General features: G+C 36.8%; 1 protein-coding gene across 36 annotated transcripts in view; it reads right to left on the reverse strand.

Moving 5' to 3' along the window:
- The window catches only part of ANK2 (ankyrin 2), a 763693-nt gene that overhangs the window by 332213 nt on the left and 408464 nt on the right, over positions 1–23016 (reverse strand). Inside the window, exon 1 of one of the 36 annotated variants that reach the window (XM_072624664.1) lies at positions 3163–8691. The exons of 33 other annotated variants lie outside the window; for them this stretch is intronic. In XM_072624664.1, coding sequence (XP_072480765.1) covers positions 3163–3288 — 126 coding nt within the window. In that variant the 5' untranslated portion in view covers positions 3289–8691. Of the gene's footprint in view, positions 1–3162; positions 8692–23016 lie in introns of those variants that run through there. 2 more of the 36 variants (XM_072624639.1, XM_072624668.1) reach the window with 2 other exon arrangements.

A 23016-nucleotide genomic window follows, 5' to 3' on the forward strand; every position in this document is an offset into this window, starting at 1 on the left:
TAGAGCACTTAGCAGTTAAATGACCCCCTCAGGGTCATACAGGTCTTCCTGGCTTCAAAGTCATCTCTCTATCCACTATACAATGTTAGCTCTCCAAATCCTTTATTAGAATGCCACTAATAATCCAGTACGGTATTTAAAAATACAACACTAAACACAACCTATTATATATGCTCAAGGCATTCTGATAGGTATTGTGGGATATGCTGTGTGATACAGCAATTTCTGATCTGGGGAGGTGAAGGAAAATATGCAAATACATAGTGAACAAGTTGGAATATTGTAAACACGCCATAGGAGAAGCTCAAAGTGTTATGAGGGTTCAAAGGAATGAGAACGGTATGTTCCAGTTGCATGAATCAGGGGAATCTTCATGGAATCAGGGTCAGATGTCATTTAATCCGGCTGTTGGAAGATGAGTAGGATATGGGCAGGTAGAATTGGTGGAGAAGGAATTCCAAGCAAAGTAGAGGTGAGGCAAGAATGTATTCAACATGTTCACAGAACAGCACAGTCTGGTTAATGAGTAGCCTACATGTAGAGAAAAGGCTAGATTGGGGCCATGTCATATAAGACCCTGGATACCAAATGGAGAAGCTTGTATTTTAATCTGTAAACCACAGGTAGCCATTAAAGGTTTTTTGAGCTGGAAGATTAATGTAAACATAGCTCTACTTTAGAAAGATTAGTACAGCAGCAGTGTGCATGATGAACCAGAGGAGGGAGAGACTGGAGGTGGGAAGATATTGCAGTAGTCTGGGCTAACACGCATTCATATCTTTAGAATCTATTTTGCAATCACTTGCAAATAGCTACATATTTAAAATCTCTTGACTTGAAGCAAATTGCAGAAAGAATTCAGGTGAATGTCTATTTACAGAGTTCATAAAGCTCAGAGATCTAGAAACCACACCCATTCAATTTGCAAGCAATGTTTTTGTGCAGTCTAAGTATCTCCGTAACTCTACGTGCAGCTGCAGTAAAAAAGGGGGTGGGGGTGGGGGGAACGACAGATGGCTTTCTACCAAGAAGAGAACCAGTAGAGTAATAGCTAGTGCAGTTTTCCCTAAAGATTTTTAAGAGTCAACTGATATTTCCTAGATATGAAAATCTGATGATACTATCATATGTCCATAACTTGGGACCATACCTGGACTTAGTAAATTTCAATGGAAGAAATGAAGTATCCAAGTCATTTAGGATTCTAAAGACTATTTCATACATTTGGAATTTTGGATATTGGTGGCACCCATATTTGTAGAATAAGAGGGAAAAGGGGGATCCAAAATACAGAGTAAAACAAACTACCACCTTCCTTGTTATATGTCTGTGTGTAAGTGAGTGTGAAGAGGGGGAAGAAAGAGATGGGGGATAGAGAGAGGAAAAGACAGATAGAGACAGAGAGACAGAGAAAGAGAGAGAGAGAGAGAGAGACAGGGGGAGGGGGATGCTCGTGAATGTACAAGAATGCTATCTAGGCAAAGTTGCTAGGTCACAACTGTTTGCTGAATAAGCAACAATGACAAAAAAAATCATATATTATTATATTTTCAAAGGAAAAGGGGGTTGAAAGGATATAATCCCAGATAACTCCTTTATGCTGCAGTGTCCCATTTAGGGGATTAAGAGTGGAATCAAAGTAGCTGTGACATAGGAAGCTCACTCCTGCCAAAATGACCAATAATATTGCTGATTTGATTTTTTTAAAAAGATAATTCGAGTATAATTCAATGTACTATTGAAACACAGCCTTTAAAAGGTCATAAATAGGGTATCAGATCTTCTCCCAGAAGAAAAACTCTAATATATTACTCCTTTATCTATGTTAATGTAATAGGAACCCATTATACTACTAGAAATTAGTGAGACTGAAATAAGATGAAGCTCTGTCTTCCAGTATTGCATAGAAATATAGAAACTTGTCTAAGAACTAGAAATAAAAGAAAGTTCCAGTAATATATATAATATCTGAATCCTTCTGATATCCCCAATTTGAAAATTAATATAATGGATCCCAAGCTTAAAAATTTAAATGATCCGCTTTGAAGAAAATATGTTTAGTCATGAGTCTGCACACACACACACACACACACACACACATATACACACACACATGACCAAACCCTAAAAATCTCAGAGTAAAATGTTACTATTGGGGTAATAAAGAAAGGTCCATCAACTACTAAGAACAGATGTGTCCCCAGTGCAACCCTAATCCCAAAGCTATGTTTAATAACAACTTGTCTGCAAACCATGACTTTCACTATTTTTATACTACACGAACATAACATGCTGCTGATCAGTTTCTGAAGATATAGAATGACCTACTTTGGCAACTGCAGCATTCACAAGTAATTTTCTCCCTTGCTTTGGCAGAACAAGAAGGCCAGGTGAAATGACTAGTTCATTTTCAGTATGGCGTGGGAATTTTGCTCTACTGATGATAAGAGATGAAATTCTCTAGCTAAATGCCAAACAAACCCACATCTTCTCACACAGTATGCCACAGTAAGCCGCGACTGGTCTTCATTATTTTTTCTTCTCACCATCAAAAAATGAAAGTGTAATATTCCTCTTAGAAACAATCCAAAAATAATTTTTCAATCTGCCCAATACACAGACATATAGTGCCAGTGCACTGAAGCACACTTTAAAACAGAATAATGACAGATTAATTCATTTAGGGGAAGAAATAAAAGCAAACTATAGTTCAGCCTTTAACTAGAAGCTTATACAGAGCTTGTAGTATTCAGGGAGAAGGCTCACTTTAATGCTAATGACTGTAGCCCAGACTACACACAGCAAGAAGAAAATATCTTAACACTGCAACCATAAATCAATTCCTTTCTTTCTCCTTTGACAAGTGTCTAAAGACAGAGGCATAACTGAAAATTTTGAGGGGGAAAAATGCAGTGATCAAATTGCTGGCTAAAAGGAATGGAGGTCTATGCTGCCTAGGCTACCCACACTCCTCCTGATGCAGAAATTCAAGATCTGAACCACAGCCTTATCACTGTGATTTAGACACAAGGCAAAGGTGACTGGATGGTTGGCAAAGTGGATGGTGAAGTTGCTAATATCATGACAAGAGACTTGCCAGGTACAGTTAGCTTTATGGAGCCAGACATGGGGAAAGATAAAATGATAGATAGCTCTCCATACCTTGCGTTTCCTCTCTATTCGTTCCCTAGGGATTTTCCGTTTTTTTCTTTCCCTCTCAAGGTTTTTCTCCTTTTCATCGAGCTCGGCCTCCCGAACTTTTTTAATGGAAGCAGCAGCATGAGCCATATTGCAGAATCAGGCGGCAGCAGCAGTTCCTGAGACCCAATTCCTACTACACAGCAATCCAGGTGATGTTGCATATAAATAGAGATTTTTCCCCCCAACAGGCCAACGGCTGGGAGCCAGAACCACTAAAAAATCATCCAGTTCTCCACCTCCGTGATAGGTCACACTCTTGCTTTAGCCTCTGCACCACCCATAATTCACTGCAGCATACCAAAACACTCCCACAAACACACACCTGCACACAAATGCTCAGAGAGAACTAGATGCCCGGTGCAAAAAAAAAAAAAAGAAGAAGAAAAGAAAAGAAAAGAAAAACACCCAAAACTGAGTGTTAGACTGGAGCCTCTTTTTTCAGTCCTCTAACCACAACTACAAATAAACATCTGAGCAGGTGAAATAGCCATCCTTTAGGTTCACATCCCAACTGGAAGTCTCTTGTAACTCCTCCAGACAATCTGTGCCCTCTGACTGGGACCAGGAAGAAGCCACCTCTGTGGTACCAAGAGGGGGTGGGCAGTGGACCGCAGCTCCCAGAAGCACCTCTATGCAGGGTGAGAAGAAAATGGTGCAGTCTGACTTAATGACTCTCTGATGCTGGGCTGCTGTGGCTGCTGCTACCGCGGTGGCTCCTGCTGCCTCTGCTAAAGCACATGACAGGGATTTCTTCTCCTCTCTCTTTTTAAAAATCTTTTACATTTCCTTATTCCAGGCTCGCTAAAAAGGCATGGGGTGAGGGATGGGGGAATAAACCAAAAAAACAAAGCTGCTGCATTCAGAGATGAAGACCAGGGATGTGGAGTTCACCTGCAAGAAACCACGACTGTACCAATCTAAGGGTGTAGAAGCTTCAGAGGGCTGGGAATAGCCTAGTCCTCATTGTGTCATTTACAGACCCACGTGAGCCTGCATTAGGGATCTGCATTAAGCAAGGGAACCAAATGGGGCTGTCAGTGGGAAAACACAGCATAATCTGGGCTCTGCTTGGCTTTGCCAGCTGAGAGATGAAGGAGGAGGGAAGGGAGGAAAGAATCGTAACGCAAAAGGCATGGCATCCACACATCTTAGAAGAGTGACACGTGGGATCATTAAAGGCCAAAAGCTCTTTTTTTTCCAGTAATTACTGAGCAGAGTTGTAAAGCAGTGATGAGGATGAGCCAGGATTAATGTTTCAGTACACACATACACACACACACACACACACACACACAGCACAGCGTAAAGGAAAAAAAAGAGATAAGGAGAGATGTATCACATTAATTAATGAAGGAAAAACATGTTTATCTCTGACTAGACCAAAAGAAAGCAACTTTCCAGAATCTACAAGAACTTGATTAAGAAGTCATTAGCAACTTCGCTATTCACCTGAGGGCACAGGGACATTAGTCACATTGGGTTCTGTTGATTTTATGTAAATACATCACTAGAGAAAACATATAACTATCCTATTTGAAGAAATACATTTGATTATTGGGGAAAATAATATAATATAAATTTATCATGTAATTAAATAGGTAGTGTACCAATTTGCTAATTTGTGTCCCAGGAAAGACTTACTATCCGAGTAAGACCTTGGACCATATACCTCCAGATGTTAAAAAATTCACTAAGTGAAATATATAGACTGATAGATCATTTTCTGTGGTTGTCAGTCCTTTCAGTCACATCAGACTCTCCATGACCACATTTGGGATTTTCTGGACAAAGAAAATGGAGTGGTTTGCTATTTCCTTCTCTAGCTCATTTTACGGATGAGGAACTAAGGTAAAGGGGGGTAAGTGACTTGCCCAGGGTCCTTCATCGAGTAAGTGTCTGAGATCACATTTCAACTCATAAAGATAAGTCTTCCTGATTCCAAGCCCAGTACTTTATCAACTGTACCACCTTGCTGCTCTCAGATCTTCTTCTAGATCCTTTCTAGTGTCCCTTTCCCACATGAAATGAACAGCTGTTTATTCTATTAGAGAAGACACTATGCTACTCTGCTTTTAAGCAGAACCCCTATACTGCTCAAGTACTATCAGAATTTGTACCTTTCATTCTCATATCCCTTAAGCTATCCCAAGCTAATCAAAATAGTCATAGATATTAGAGGGGGCAGAGGAAAAGAGAGAAGAAACCTTCAAAACGGAAAGAGAACCCAAAAGCAAACAAATATCACTCCTAAACAAATAATTTAGATGTGGTACACATTGGTATAAGCATCGATCAACCCCAGTTCAGCTTTATCAGTCTTTTGAGCATCAGAAACTTTCATCTCTGACTTTTCTCATCTTGGATTTTGGCAACTCATTTCTATATTCAGATTCAATCAGATTTCATCACTCTCCCCTTCCAATGCCTCTCTCATACTGTATTTACTACGAGGTAGAAGATAAATTTCAGAAAAGATCCAACATCTCCTTACCTAAATGAGTCACTCATGGCCTGCACACATCATTCCAATTCAAATCTGTTGTTTGCTATCAAGATTGCTTCAGGAAGACCATTCAGTATATAGTTAATGACAATAAGAATCATCTTGTTAAACATAAAAGGACATGGAGGTCCAGAAGAAAGCATCAAGGATGGGATGCTCCACAAGACCTTCTAACATCCTCTTCATATGATCACCCTTCTTCTAAAGTGATTTAAAAACTACTTTTTCTATAAGGAAGGGTTCCCTTGATAAGTGAATATCATTTTGTCAGAATATCATATATGATTTAAAAATGTGGCTCTTTTCTCTGTATTATCCTATAGTTAAAACGATGCCTGTGGAATATTTCCTGAGAGAAGAGTTGCTTATGGAACCTACTTCTTCTAAATAAAATATATCCTTCCTATTTCTGAAGATGTCAGTTGGGGATCTGAAGCATAACAAGAACAGACAATATCCCAAAGACTACATAAGCATGATAGGGAGAAGACATACAGGTGAAGGTGGGAATGGGGGTGGGCACTGTAAAGCAAGGTTTTCCTGAGAGCTTCATATAAACTCAGGAGATAAACCTACTTGCAAAGTTTAACAGTGTCAAGTCAATTCCCTAGCTTTAAGATGTTTAGAGACTGCACATTTCTTTGGATTTCTATTATAGTTTGTTTTGTTTTTTTTTTATTTAGACTTAGGACTTAGGATCCTAGATCTCCAAAGTACCTAAAAAACTGTTATAAGTGACAATGTAAGCCATTTATTCTGTTTTCCCATATATGAGAAGAAAAGAATGGATTCTAGCATACCTTACCATATACCAAGATGATGAAGATATAAAAGATTTCATCCAGCACTGATTCCAAAATTGCTAACAACCATCATACCTTCTATGTGCAGGTCTCACATTCAAGGACTTCAAAAGACTTTGTGTATCTAAATTCTTACAATATCTTTGATGGAAACAGTAGAAATAATGATATCCTACAGATGAAAAAATAAGATGAAAGATAACTTATTTGTTGTAGATAAGACAGCAACATGGTGGCAGAAATGCCCATGGAGCCATGATTCTTGGTTTCTAGCCCTATAACCTATCCATTAGAACAGGAACTCTTAAATTGGCATCTATGAATTTGTTTTTCTTATTGTTTTTAGTATTTTGGTAACTATTTCAGTACAAATGGGTATCTTTGTGATCCTCTGTATTTTGTCTGATACAATTAAATACATTATTTTGAAGAGTCCATGGGCTTAACCAAACTGACAAAGGGGTCCATGACACAGAAAGACCCCCTGCATATGAATGTGCTGCCTTATGAAAAATGTATGCACACACACACACACACACACACACACACACACACCTCTATCATAGGCCTTATTAGACTCATCACAGAGCAGAAGAATATAAGAAACTAGTGTGAATTTTTAAAAAAAGAAAACCTAAAAGCTATTCAACACATGCCACCTTTTTAGCAAACTGTTTTTCATTGATTCTTTCCCCCAACAGAGCATATTGTCCCCATGTGAAGGAAGCAGAATGACTTAATCTTTTCATAATTAGAATGCCAGAAAGGTTTGACGTAGTCTTAGCCTCTGAAAATGTTCTTTCTTAATCTAATTTGCTCAATAATAGCCTATTAAGCATATGATTTTTAATCTCCCCTTTTTCCATATCTGTTGCTTAAACTTCATTGTATCTTACATTTGCATAGGAAAACCCATATTTTGAGTCTCCACATGCAAAGAGAGAGAGCAGCGCACACTCACCAGTTGACCTCTGCACAGACAGGGCACCCTCCTCCAGTCCCAGGAGCTCATAGTCATTTAAATGGTTCATGGACCACATAAAACAGGTCTTCCTTCAGGCCTCCAGCAGAGAGGCAATATAGTTTGAATTTTAAACTGGGACAAAAGATGTTTCCTTCAACGAAACATCTTCATCCTCACCCGTGGAAAGCTTGCATTTGCCTTTTAAGGTAAGAACACAGTGCAGTTCACATTTAAACTTGAGAGCCAGCAGAGACTGCCCTTCAGAGAGGACACATTTAATTTTACAGACCAGGAGAGAAAGTGGACATTTGCTGCCTTCAGTGTCCAGTACCTCATTGATTAGAATTTTAGGAAAACCATCTGCAAACATCAGTAAGGGAACACGATATTCAAGGCATCAGTCAATAAAATCTGAGTTAGCCATATGCAATGTAATTTCCCCTAGGCCCCGTCTCCACCCAGGAGAAATTGCTGTGCAATTAAAAACCATCTATTGTTATACTAACACAAATTGAGTACAGGTGGGAAGAGGTAGAAGAAGCTGATATACTAGAAAGAGAAACAAAATATCACTAAATCTGGGTTGGGACATGAGGAGATTCTATTTAGTTGTGCGATGAGCCAGGAGTCCCATGAAACTTAAATAGAAATACATACATAAGTATCACTTTGGGTTGAATATTGACTTCAAAAACCATGTATTAACATTATCTATGTCCTACTGTATTTTTATTTCTTTTGTTAAATATCTCTTAATTATGGAGGGGTGCAAGAATTATTTTTGGCACCTCTGGTCTAACATTATTCAAGATGACAAAGTAGTCCAGTGAGTCCATACTTCCTAGATTTTATTACCTGAAGATAAAAAACTTAATGTGGGAAATCTGTAAACAGGGCAGAAAGAGCACGGGAGACCTTGGCTTGAATTCCAGTTCTGACACTATGTGATCATGGCCAAATTTCTAGAAGTCTCAGTTCTCTCATTTGTAAAATGTGGCTTCTAATGAGATGGCACATTTGTCTTTACCGGTTTGTCTGAATTTCTTAACTCTTTGATTTTTAATTGAATTTGTAAATAGTTTAAGCAAGAGGAAACTTTTTTTAATTCTTATTGCAATAATCAATGTTACTTGGAATCATATCTGTCAGTAAATTTAAAAATGTACATTTTAATGTATTGAATTGATAGAAATATATGGATTAGCAAATAAATAAGAACATATGTTTTAGAATTATTTCTCCAAATCAAAAGATAATTCTACATCTGATACATAAGTTCTGTGTAGCATAGGTTATGAGAATATTTTTCATAAATTCATTTTGTTTAACTTCATTGTATAAAAAAATCATTAAAATAGAACAAAACTGGATGTTTCTTAAATTGGACAAAATTACATATTTTGTTCTTCATATGGAATCAATTATAAAATGAAGCCATTTAAATTTTCTTATAAACATTATTTTATTTTTATCAAAATAGGGGAGGAATTAGCCAATATAAAATAATTATAATTCTTAAATCAAGCCAGGTTCATCAAGATTTAAATCAAGTTCAGGTTCCATTTGTGAGATATTACCATTAACATGCCTTTTTTGAGAACTTTAAAATAACAAGTTTGGATCCTTAATATTCCTTCAAAATAAATTAAAAGCAAAAGTACTTTTAAAAAAATTTTACAGATGAGAAAAATGCTTCCAAGTCTAATCACATGAAACTCAGGAAATTTGCTGAAGGTTACACATAAAATCTGTAACAGATAATTTACATCTTTACCTTCATAGCAGATTACGGTTTCCATCAAAAAAAATCCAACTCTTTGCTCTGCACATTCCCTTGATAATTTCAATAAATGATAAATAAAATCCAAGTTGTTTAATAAAATAGTTTTCCTCACCCTTTACCCACATATAGCAAAGTACAAAACTGTTTTTAGTTTAAAGTGAGCTCAGGAATCATCTTATCTAACCCCCATCCCAAAAAGAATTACTACTATACCATACCCAACAAATTGTTGTTTGTTGGAGAACTCCAGTGAGGTGAAACTCACTACTTCCTCAGGCAACCCACTCTACCACTGGCCAGCTTTACATAATAGAGGTACTTTCAGATATAAAGCCTTAATGAACCCCTTTGCTTTCACCCATATTGCTCCTGATTCTACTTGCTGAGTCAAACAGAATAATTCTGATTCCTCTTCCACAAGACAATGTTTTATATACCTGAAGAAAGCCATCAGGTCTCCCCGAATCTCTTCTTTTCTTCAGGCTAACCAACCCCAGCTCACCCTCTCTCACTCCCTCTTCCTCCCCCTGTCCCTTTCTCCCTCTCCCTCTCCTCTGTTTCTCCCTCTCTCTCTCCGTCTCCTTCTCCCTCTTAGCAATCAGGATTTGGTGACTTTCCTAGAGTCACACAGTTAATAAGTGTCAAGTGTCTGAGGTGGAATTTTAACTCATTTCCTCCTGACTCCAGGGCCAGGGCTCTATGCACTGTACCACCTAGCTGCCAGCTGCCCCTGTCCAAGACCATTCAATCAATCCGTGTATGGCAGGACAGCAAGACCTTTCACTATCCTGGTCCATTATCTTTTCTGGATGTTCTTTTCTAAACTGCAGTGCCCGGAACTAAACCCAACACTCTAGAAGTACTCTGAGCAGGACAGTGAGTAGGAGAACAATTTCCAACCTTATTCTTAGTGCTTACACCTCTCTTAACACAGTCCAAGATCACCTTGGGTTGAGACATGCCATTGGTGATTCACACTGAACTTGTAATTCACTAACTTCCCCGAATCTTTTTCAGACAACTTTCTAACCATCCCTCCCAACTATTATGCATTTTGGAAGCCATTTTTAAAGCCTCAAGTGTAAAAGTTTACATCTTCTCAATTAAAATTCATCGTATTTAGCTTAGCCCAATCTTCTAGGTTGTCACGATCTTTTGAGATCTTGACACCATCACTGAGGATGTTAGGAAGCCTTTCCAGCTTTGTGTCATCTGGAAATTTCATGAGTACACCATCTGTGCTTTTATTCAAGTCATTGATAAAAATGTTAACCCCAAGCACAAAAACATAGCCCAAACCCTTGTGGCTATATCACCAGTTCAGAAGCAGTTGATGCGTTACCATCTGGTCGTTTCACCCATTGAAAGTGACCAATTGTATCTGTGTGTAGCCAGATATTCCTACAAAGGTTCAGACATCTGGATTGTTACTGCTTCCGGATGGATGCTTCTGCATTTCACCGTTCTGTTTTCATTTTGTTTTGTTTTGCTGGAGCAGAAACAGCACATTGGATCCAGTCCACATTATTCAGTAAAAATAATATGATAATGTAAAATCTTGTTTTTTAGTCCTTTGATTAACCGGACTATATTATATCATCCGTTACCAAGTTTCTAGTATAACTTATTTTTTTTTTATCACAGGGACAGATCTTTCCCTTTTACATCCATTAATACAAAGATAAGAAGAGTATGCAAATTAAACAGGCCTACTTTTAAAAGTCACTATTAAAGATAACAGGTTTGGCCAAATCTCTTTAATGTGCCAGGCCTGGAGTCAGGAAGATTAATCTTCCTGAGTTCTACTCCAGCCTCAGACACTTACTAGCTGTGTGACCCTGGGAAAGTCACTTAACCCTGTTTTTTTCAGTTTCTTCATATATAAAAGGAGCTGGAGAAGGAAATGGCAAACTAGTCCAGTACCTTTGTCAAGAAAACCCTAAATGAGGTCACAAAGAGTCTGAAACAACTTAAAACAACTAAACAAGCTGTCAAGATTTTATGTGTGTATGTACGTATGTATGTATATATAGAGAGAGATATACACATACATGTATATATATACATATGTGGGTGGGTGGGTGTGTCAGTAAATGTGAAAAGCTAACTACATACTCCAGGTATCAGGAATTGTATAAGTTTATAGACAAGAAAGATAAGGTAATCAACTGACAAGACTACTTTATATGCTAAGTACTATTCCAGGCTCTGGAGACACAAAGACAAATATGGAACAGTCTATGCCCTCAAAAAGCCTTGAGGCTCTCATTCCATTGGGGGAGATAACATATATGTATATATGTTTGTATGTATGTACATATTTGTGTATATATATTTATATATGCCTATAAGCAGAGGTATATATGTGCATATATGTGTGTGTACATATATGTGTGTATGTATATATGCATACACATACATATATATACATGTATATCTACTTATATGCAGTGTATATGTATGGAAGTTAAGTGTCACAATAAATAAAATGGTGGGTCTAGAGTCAAGAATACAACTTCCTGAGTTCAAATTTTTGACTGTGTGTGACCTTGGGCAGTTCATTTAATCCTGTTTACCTCAGTTTTCTCATCTGTCAAATGAACTGAAGAAGGAAATGGCAACCCACTCCAGCATCTTTGCCAAGAAATCTCAGAATGGGGTCATGAAGAGTCATATACTACTGGAAAAAAAACCTGAAATGTATGTTTATGTGTCCATATACATAAACATTTACACACACATATATTTACAAATACACAAATAGACATCATATGTAAGGTTAAACAGGGCTTTAAGTCAAAAGAATTTGGCCCTAGAGGCAATTGAAATTACCCAAATATGGGAGGGATGTGGACAGTGTGTTGTTGGGTTATTTTAATTGTGTCCAACTCTTTGTGACCCCTGTTTAGGGTATTCTTGCAAAGATAATGGAGTGGTTGACCTGAGCTTAAAGAAAGTCAATTTGGCAGCAGTATAGACAATGGAGTGGGAGAAATAAACTTTTATTTACGTATAACAAAATGATAAAATCATAGATCTAGCATTAGAGGGACCTCAGACGCCATTTCTTCCAAGTTCCTTATCTTATAGGTCAGAAAGTCAAAGACCAGAGAGAACAAGTGATGTTTATGTACACACAAGTAGCTTTTGTCAGAGCTGGAATTGGACCAGGTCTTAAGACTCCAGATCTTGCAATGGTATCCCCCTGTTTATTTTTGGTCACTTAGGCATTATGGTATATTTCAAACAGTACTGGACTCAGGAGAGACTTTGTTCTCTCTGAAGCTAGGTGTACAAACCTGGGCAAATTACCACATCTTTCAAAGGATCAGTTTCTTCACCTATAAAATGAGGATAAGTATGTTTGCCATAACTATCTCAGATTTTGCTATGAGGGAGGTGTTTTACAAATCTTAAAAACAGTATATACGCATGTTTTCATTATACTGTATTTAATAATATATAGGAGATTTTTTAAGTTTCAACAAATTCTGATAGAATACTTGACATGGATATTAAACAAAGAAAGTGGAATATTTTTTTCAAGTTAAATGATGGAAAAATGAGAGAAAGATGATGATGATGATGGTAATAGTGGTGAAGATGATGGAGATGTGATAAAGATGATGATAAAAATGATAATTTTGATGACGGGGAGAAGCTCTTTGCAAACATATCAGCACAACCAAAAAGCAACTAACAAAGAAACTATGAACTTATCATAACCATTTTAAGTCTTTTGATCCCTGATTTTCTGTCAGAATCAAAAATTAATTCACGGTAAGAGACAGGAGAACTCTGCATGCCAACCTTGTACAGAATTCATTTTCTGAGCATAGGGTAAAGTCTGAGAGAAAGCATGGAGAGGTATGTGTTTATAGAACTGGAACAAGTTTTGGCAGGAGTGGGGGGGAAGTGTGGAGGTAATTTGAAGAATAAGATAGAACAAACTGCTTAGAAGGTGGATGTAATACAGGGTTTTCTGAATTGAGGTGAATCAAAGCAAAATAAATTCCCAAGAATTTGCACAGTGCTACAGGCAAGAAAGCCTAGTGTGGTAACGACAGGGGTATTACCAAATGCAAATGCATAACTGCTTAAAAGCATCCCCAAATCAGCCTGTGTGCAGGATAGAAATAAGAATTTTAGGCCTCAAGATGTATTCTCTCCCTGCAAGTAGAACCCTGCATGGTATCCTTCTAAGAGAAAAAGTCTCTGTACACTTGCATCACTTTTTGCTTCAGTGCCAAAATTTTAAATCAGCTTCCCAAGTCAAAAGAAGCCTTTTATCAAAATGAAGAGAAACTCCTGGCTGCTTTGTTTTTGTTACCAGAATTGTAAGGAAAAGCAAAGGGCAGGAATAACAGCGATTTGGCTGCAAAAGACGCATATTTACAAGATGAAGTGGCTGTAATTGGTTCCTTTTCAGGCAGTCTCAGTACTGCAGCCAAGTTACAACTAGGCAGGAGACTGAACTCCCAGAACTGACCCCTCAAGGTCAGGTTTGAGTAAGGGGAGGAAGCTGGCCCAGAGCCTTTGTTATTATGTGGGTAAATAGAGGACTTCACAGTATACCAGGCTGTCAATTTAGCACCCATTGAGAATAGCATGGGGAAAACCAAGATGAAAAGTCTCCTTTCAGTTACAAAATCTGAGTGTTTCATTTTTCCCTTTGTATCCGGCAAATTGTAGGCGTTTTAATAAGTGTTTGTTGCAGAGATTTAATTATGTCATCTCTTCTCAGAAAAAAAAGGAAGTTTATCTTCTTCACTCTCCCCTCAAAAATGAAAAGTAAACAGACAATGACAACCTGACAGGTGCTTCCCTTCGCTTGAATCTGATCTGCATATCTCCCACTGAACTGTAATTACATCTGAGAATGAAAGTCCAGTCAGCAGAATTCCACTAACAGAGGCATGATGCTCCTTACATATTCTACCTACAGAGAGAAAGCATGGAGTAAGTAATGGATAACAGACAGCTGGAGACCTAATCACGTCATACCTCTGACACATACTGGCTGTGTGACATTAGACACGTCATTTAGCCCCTTAATGCCCAGGAAGCATTCTACAACTTATAACTTCAATGTAGAGGAGGTTTAATCATGGAGATTTCCCTATATCTATAAATCACAAGTCTTGACCTTTCCTAAAAAGGAAAGTTATACCTACAGTGCCAGAAATATGATTATTTTAAGGGGGAAATCTTTTCAATAATAGCAAAGAAAATTTGACTTTAAAAGTACATCCTTGGGATCTAAAACATTGCCAAAGTAGTCATGATGCAAAATGCCATCCACATCCAGAGAAAGAACTATGGAGTCAGAATACAGAATGAAGCAGACGATTTTCTCTTTTGTTATGTTCATTTTGGTTTGCTTTTCTCATGGTTTCTCCCATTCATTTTAATTCTTCTATGCAACATGAGTGGTATGTAAATGTACTTAATAGGAATATATGTGTAGAGACCATAGAAGACTGCATGCCACGTGGGGGAAAGAGGTGGGAGGGAGGGGGAGAAAATTTTAAACTTATGGAAGTGAATGTTGAAAACTAAAAACAAATAAATTAATAAATTTGAAAAAAAATATATATCCTTGGATAAAACCAGAGGACCTCGGTTCAAAGCTTGGGCAAAACCCACTCAATCTCTGTGGGGCTGTTTTCTCAGCTACAAAATGAGATATTTGTTGGTTAAAGGATATGAACAGGCAGTTTTCACATGAAGAAATTAAAGCTATCTATATTCAAAGAAAAATGTTCTAAATTATTATTGATTAGAGAGATGCAAATCAAAACTCTGAGGTATCACATCACATCTATCAGATTGGCTAACATAACAAAATAGGAAAATGATAAATTTCGGAGAAAATGTGGGAGAGTTGGAACACTAATGTATTGTTGGTGGAGCTGTGAGCTGATCCAACCATTCTGGAGAGCAATTTGGAATTATACCCAAAGGGTTATAAAAATGTGCTTACCCTTTGACCCAGAAATACCACTTTTAGGATTGTATCCCAAAGAGATTATAAAAGTGGGAAAAGGATCATGCATACAAAAATATTTATAGCAGCTCTTTTTGTGGTGACCAAGAACTGGAAATCAAGGGGACGCCCATCAATTGGAGAATGGCTGAACAAGTTGTGGTACATGAATGTAATGGAATACTATTGTGCTATAAGAAATGATGAAGAGCAGGACTTCAGAAAATCCTGGAAAGACATATATGAACTGATGCTGAGCAAAGAGACCAGAACCAGAAGAACATTGTTCACAGAAAAAGCTACAGTGTATGATGACAGATTTTGATAGACTTCTCAGCAATGCAAGGACCTAAAACAATTCCAAAGGACTCATGATGAAAAATGCCATCCACATCCAGAGAAAGAACTATGGATGCAGAGTGAAGCTGATCATTTTCTTTTTTGTTTCATTCTTTTATTTCTCATGGTTTTTCTCATTCATTATAATTCATCTATTCAACATGACTGATGTGAAAATGTATTTAATAGGAATGTATGTATAGAACCTATATCAGGTTGCATGCTATCTTGGGGAAGGAGGGGAAAAGGGAGGAAGACTATGTAAAACTTGTGGAAGTGAATGTTGAAAACTAAAAATAAATAAATTGAAAACTGTAAAAAAAAAATGAGATATTTGCCTTGATGGTCTTAAAGGTCCCATCCCAAGTCTAAACCTGTGAAGTGATGATCTATGCCTATCTAAATTTGTTTTCCTCTTGAAGGTTCACAGAAATGAATGGAGGTTGGTAGCCCTCTGCTGGAGAAGAAAGGCGATGTCTAATTGCTTTATAGATAAATGTTTTGGATGTTATGGGCAGTTAATTGTTTTCATGGGAATTTCTTTGGTACAGTTCTTTTTTTTTTTTTATTTTTACAGAATATTATGCTAAAAAGCATCATTGCCAAGGTAAGAGTAGAAGAGAGGGGAAAGATGGGGAAATCAGGGAAGGAGAAGGAAGAAAATGGGATTTGAGACTTAAAGCAGGACATTTACAGCTTTTGAAGTGTCTGGTTACTATGATTTCCCTCTAAGGATAATTTAATCTAGTCACAGACTAACAAAATATCACTTACTATATCCTCAAATGACTTAATACTATTCAAGTCAGCAGTACTCATATATTACACCCAAGAGCTCAATTACCTGAATTTACCTAATAAATGACTTCAGAAAATCATTTATCTTAGAATTTAATTCTTTTAATATGATAGTATAATTATTCTAGAATGCTCAGCTGCTATTTGTGTGTACAAAAGCAATCTTTGAAATACTCTAGACACTCAAATACTCTTCTATTGAAAGGAAAGATGACATCAAACTCTGTATCATATACCAAAGCCCATGATTAAACCTTTCATATGGGTTTTTTTCAAGTTTGTTTATAACGACTTAATTTGAATTGTTACATTTCAATAATATATTGTGATCTTGAGTTCATTTTCGACTTATCTCACTGATCATGCCTCCATATAGCCAATCTGTAACAGATCCTACCATATAGAGTATCTTGTAAACTGGTCCTTTCCTTTCTTTTTTTGTCCATAGTCTTTACTCCTAGACCTGGTTGTTTCTTATATACTTTTCTTCATACTGCTAATCTCCAGAATTATTTCAATATTATTGATCCCCAATGCTGTCGCTAATTTTGCTTTCTTCCCTCACATTATGCTTTTAAAAGTCTTCCATTGTGACAGCAAATCACATGACAAATTCAGAGCAGTAACATCGCTTCTTTAACCTTCTTGTAATTATGTTTTGCTTAATATTTCCTAGGCAAAGTTTCTTTTTTTTATTGATTTTAGTCTTCAAAACTTTTCCCCAATCAGTTCCCCAAACCTGTCATCCTTAAAAACCATGTATATATTCTTTCTCTCTCTCTCTCTCTCTCTCTCTCTCTCTCTCTCTCTCTCTCTCTCTCTCTCTCTCTCTCTGTCTCTCTTTCTCTCCCCATCCCTCTGTGTGTGTGTCTCTATTTCTCTCTCTTTTTTCCTCCCCTCAAACATGGAGCCTCAAAATTCTGAGTGAAGTTTAAATTATATATGTGTGTATATGTATATACACATATATATGGAGAAAGAGAAAATGAGACAGAGAAATAAACATATAAAAAGTAAAACTGTTTCAAAAGAGGAAAATTTACATATTAATTTAGAAGGCTAACAGGTAAGGGCTACCTTAGCAAATTTTCTTGGCTGATTACTAAGGGGAAGGACAATTAAGAAAATGAAAGCATAGAGAAAGTAAAATCTAGCTGTTCAAACTTTCCCTGTATTACCAAAGAATACTTGAAGATTCAGTTTCGAGTTCTTAGTCCTTCCCCTCAAACTCCACTTTGAGAAAGAATGCCTTCTGGGAATGCCAACATTTGAGACAGGAGTAGAATTGGGGTGAGTTAAGCACAAAGATAATTTTTGATCCAGTTTTATAGATAATTCTTTTTCTAATTTGAGAAAAACTAAAATATGAAAAAGCATGACAACACAAATCTAAATATTATCTCTTCTTATTTTATTTGCCCATTAGAATGAATATGCATATTCCCAAAATATGATTAATCTATGTGCCAAACATTTATATAAGCACCACCTTTTTATAGCTGACTTCTAAATCACTAGCAATAAGAGCTTATACTCTAAAAAAAGCTGATTGGTCATTAAATGCTCAAGTAAACACCAAGTAATGCATTTCTATGGTTCCTATTTTTTTCAGAAGCAAGTATATTATTTCACAATTGAATCCTACTTAATGCTAAGCAAAAACCATAATGACTAGTGATTCTGAAAATAGCAACAGAAGTTTGATAATGCATATAAAGGAAATAAGACTTTTTTTTTTTTTAGACTATACCCATGAACAGAGCTGCTAACCCACTGGCATGATGAAAGAACTTTCAGGCATTTTCCAGAGCTGGCTGATACAAGCTGTTGAAAGCTAATTGTTAAAATTTCAGGGCAAGGATTTATACCTCAAAAACGGGGCAATGCTACAAATCAGGGATTGATTTATTCTGTTGATTGTCTAGACTTAAGAAAGTAATGCAGAAAATGTTAACCATGCAAATTAAACTTGAAAGCGTGTCCTACATTTTATTAAATTTCTACTATGTGTCAGGCACATAGTAGGTATAACTCCCCTGGAGGATAAAACACACCAAAAAGAAGGGAGCCCATCTGGTTGATTGCACAACTAAGGCTGTTTTTGTAAACCACAATCTTTCCTTTATATTACTCTAGATTTGGACAGCCTGAATCTCCTGATAGGAATTACTTAAAAATAACAGATCTATGTGGCCTTAAGGCAGACATGGTAGTATTACAACCACATTAGAACAACATCCTCATCTGTTGTATAAAAAAGGTATTCCTTATTAGAGCAAAGTTTTGAAGGTTAGTGAGTGAACTGTAAGGCTTGTGACCTGAACACAAAGTCTGATGCAAGGCAGCACACCCAAAGAATATTGGGAAGAAACTGGGGCATGAGAATGATACCAACATGTGGCAGAAATGGAAGAGGTGATCCCAAAGCAAGATATAGAGCAAAGCACATTAGACTGTAAAGTTCTTGAAGGCATGGACTATCTTTTACCTCTTTTTTCATCCAGTGCCTGGCACATAGTAGGTGTTTAATAGATTTTTGTTGGTTGATTGACAGAGAACAACCACAGACAGTAACCCATAACCAAATATTCCTATTTTGGTGCCAAAACCATTGCATTCCCCACTTGGCCTTGACAGTCATGGTTGAATACTGACAACAGTGTCTTCAGTTTCAAAAATGAAGAATCAATTCAACTCAATTATTAGGTGTTGGGCAGTCAGAAGGTACATAATATTGTGTATAAAGAGACTGTTTTACTTTCAGTTTTTATCCCCAGTTGTTAGCACATTGCTTTGCAACTAGAATGTTCATTCATTCCCTATACAGGGAAGAAATACAAAAAGGATTGTTTAAGTACTATATGTTCCCTTATATTTCATGTCTACTATGCAAGATGAGGTGAAGTTATAATAAGAGAAGAAGATGACATTTGGGGGTAAACAATACCACCCATGATGATGGATGGATAATGAAGATTCTTTTGTCTCCTAGTATTATCATCATAATTAAAAAAACCCATTACCATGAATAAAGAATCCCAGTACTTGAGGTGTTTATTATCTAATTGTCTATATAGACAATATGTGCTAGAAATAGAACAGAATAAGAATTTTAAATATAAAGAATAAATAAAAACAATATACTGGCAACAAGGCACTTATTTAGTTTACCTATTGGTCAAAGGCATTTTAAGTCCCTTTTAGTGATTGGAGGTAACAGAAACATAAATTTAGCAAATACTCAAACTACCCACATGGCTGTATCCAGACATTCTTAACCTTGAAGTCTATGAACTCATTTTAACAGATTCTTTTTGATAGCTGCATTTCAATGTACTTGGTTTCCGATGAATTTTGTTTTATGCATTTAAAAACATAAGGGGTCCATAGGTTTCTGCAGAATGTCAGTAGGGTCCAGGACACACAAAAAAGGTTAAGAACCCCTACCTTAGAACCTTTGGGCTCATATCAGAAACAGAAGTGAGAGACTGAAACAGGGAACTGGGGTAAGATCAGAGGCAGGAACTAAAGATCAAAAACAAATGGGAATAAAGTTAAGAAGTGGGACAGGGAAGGGGGAACTAGTAGATGATCCAGATTTTTACCATGAGCAATCCAGCTAGGAAAGCTTTTCATGCTAATTGGTTTCGCACGCAATTAATGTTCACAGAAATTACCATCAATCCCATAGAAAGCCTGGATCTCATTCCCCAAGGAGGTTGGGGGGAGGGATGTATAGAGAAAGTGAGCCTTAGCATGGAGTTTCATAGCAATGGGACGAGGAAAGTGGGCAGTGTTCACTGCCCCCAATTGTCAGCACCATGGACATAGCCCCATTTGAGAAGATATGCATATTAAAGAACAGGAAAGCCAGCAAAAATGGATAAGAAGGTTATGAGAGCAGGTGTGTGAAGACATAGACTATTTCATTTATTTTCAGTCTATTCTGAAATTATTTTCTATTCTGCCACCATCTCTTAGCCCCAAGGCGTAAGGCAGGCTGTGACTGCTTTAATGACTATTAAGTAGTTTATAAATCTATGTTATTTTCCTATGCCGAAGACTTAATAATTCAAAAAGTCCTATTTTTATATTTGTAGTGCTATTAATATCAATGAACAAGCATGTATTAATCATCTACTATGTGCCCAGCACTATACAAGATGCTGAGGGTACAGAGAAAAATGAAGCTGTCCCTTCACTCAAAGAAATACATGTTCATAAAAAAATATACAAAATAAATACATTTGAGGGGGAGAGGCACTATTATCTGTGTAGTCTAGAACAGCAAAATGTAGGAAGAAGATGGCCATGGAGTTGAGCTTTGAAGTAAATTAGGTATTTTAAGTCAGGGGTAAGTTATCAGACATAAATGGGGAGGGAAGAAAAAAAGGAAAAAAAAGAAGTCTACATGATAACATTATTATATATTTAAAGTAATAACAAGATTTATACAATAGATTTGGAGTTTCATGTATAATCACATTTTATTATCTGTGTTATGGAAACACTTGTTTTATTCCATATATTAAAAATAAAATATTTTTTTAAAAAGGATATGGGTAGTTGTGTAAAAGACAGAAGGAAGATGAGACTTGAGGCAAGGAAACAAGGAATTTAGTCTTCATAAAATCTATTGTTCATCAGCAGTGTTTCCTCAACTAAGGAATTAATCTGTATTAGGTTATTTCATCACCTAAATTAATATCAATTATTGCAATAAAAATAGTATACTACTCTCTTTTTTAAAATTGAAAATCTGCATTGTGGGGAAATTATTTTGAATGAAAACCTCTTATTACAGGGTAATTTTTCAACTTAATTAAAAAATGTTTGGGGTTTAATTTTCTCCTTTTCTCTATAATATTATAAAGCAGAAAAAATTTCATATTTCATATATGATGTTCCTGAAGATTCAAAATTCTAGAGTTAAACTCACAGCTATGATTTTCCCCTTGATACCATATGCTTAAAGTCCCCAAGGAAATTGTTTGGGGCTTAATTTTTCCTACTGAGATAATAAAGTGGATAATTCACATCAATAGGACAGTTTATTAGAGGCCCTTAACATTATCATATCCCATTACCATAATCAAAAACATTTTAATCCTTTCTTTTTTAATGTATTAGGTGCCAAACAAAACTAATTAGACAGACACAGTTCTGCCAAGGCTGGCCCTATGCCTGGGTAGACTTGAAGTGATTTCAAAGGCACCAAAACCCACTTTCCTCCTTCCTGACTCCCCACCAGCGCACACATACACGCACGCACGCACGCACACACGCACGCACGCACGCACGCACACACACACACACACACATACCACTTTCCCCCTACCAATCTGCCATAGAGCCTGGAATTCCCACATTAATCATTGCTTTGGGTTAAGTAAGCCATTAGAGGTCCCTTAGAGCAAATATTTTTTTATGGGAGTAATAACAAATTTAACTGGAGTGAGTGCCAGTCCTAGAGTCAAAAAGATCCAGATTCACCTCCTGCCTCCAGCATTTATTAGCTATGTGACTCTGGGTAAATCATCAACTTTATGCCTCACTTGCGTACGCTGGGAATAACAACAGCACCTACCTCACTGTACTGCTTTGAGGAGCAAATGAGCTAAGGTATGGAAAGCACTCTACGTGTTATGTAAATACACTGGTATGAATCAGCCTAATAATATATTATCATTACTACTACTACTACTACTACTGCTGCTGCTGCTGCTGCTGCTGCTACTACTGCTACTACTACTACTACTACTACTACTACTACTACTACTACTACTACTACTACTACTACTACTACTACTACTACCACTAGAAACCATTAACACTTCACATTAGCTCCAAAAGTCTAACAAGGCTCTGAGGAAATGGGAAAACCAACAAGTCAACTCATTTTCATGGGCTGTTTGGGGTTTTTTGAAGGTTTATTTTTATGTTTTGTTTTGTTTTGATTGTGTTGGTTTTTTTAAGGTTTGAATGGGTTTTTGTTTTGTTTCGTTTTTTGTTTGTTTGTTTTATGAATTGTTTTGGGTGAGCCAGGGAAAGGTGAAGGAACTATGTCAGGTGTTGCTAGTGGAAGGCTCTCTACAGTCAGATTGTAGCAAAGACAACTGAGATGCAGGAGGTACCAGCACTGCTCTTTCCCCTATACGAGTGTACAACTTAATGCAAACTTTTTGCAGACAGATTTTAGAAATATGTACTCAATTAATAGATTAATTAAGAACAAGCTACTTTGTAAGATGTACTATTTTCTTTCCTTAATGGAGACACGTATATTTTCCATTCTCCTGTGTTTCCCAAACAATCGCCTCTTTTGTTTCTGTACTCCTACTTCTTTTTTCTAGAACAAAACCTCCCAGTCAAGCTTCCATGATTTTCCATTCATATTGATCATAGAAAAAACTTGCTATAAAGCCAAGTGACCCAAATGACTCAGTAGAAGATCATGAAAGATCTTATTATTCTATGAGATCCATGAGTTTTCTCACCTCTCTAAGGACTCATCTCCTTCTTCTTGGCTTTATCAGTAATCATTTCACCTTGATTAATTTTTTTTTAATCCTCTCCATTCCCTCTGCAGAAATAAGTAGTATGAAAGATAGAGCTTATTCTTGTTTTGTCATTTCAGTC

Source organism: Notamacropus eugenii, chromosome 7, assembly GCF_028372415.1.
Source record: "Notamacropus eugenii isolate mMacEug1 chromosome 7, mMacEug1.pri_v2, whole genome shotgun sequence".
Lineage (NCBI taxonomy): Eukaryota > Metazoa > Chordata > Mammalia > Diprotodontia > Macropodidae > Notamacropus > Notamacropus eugenii.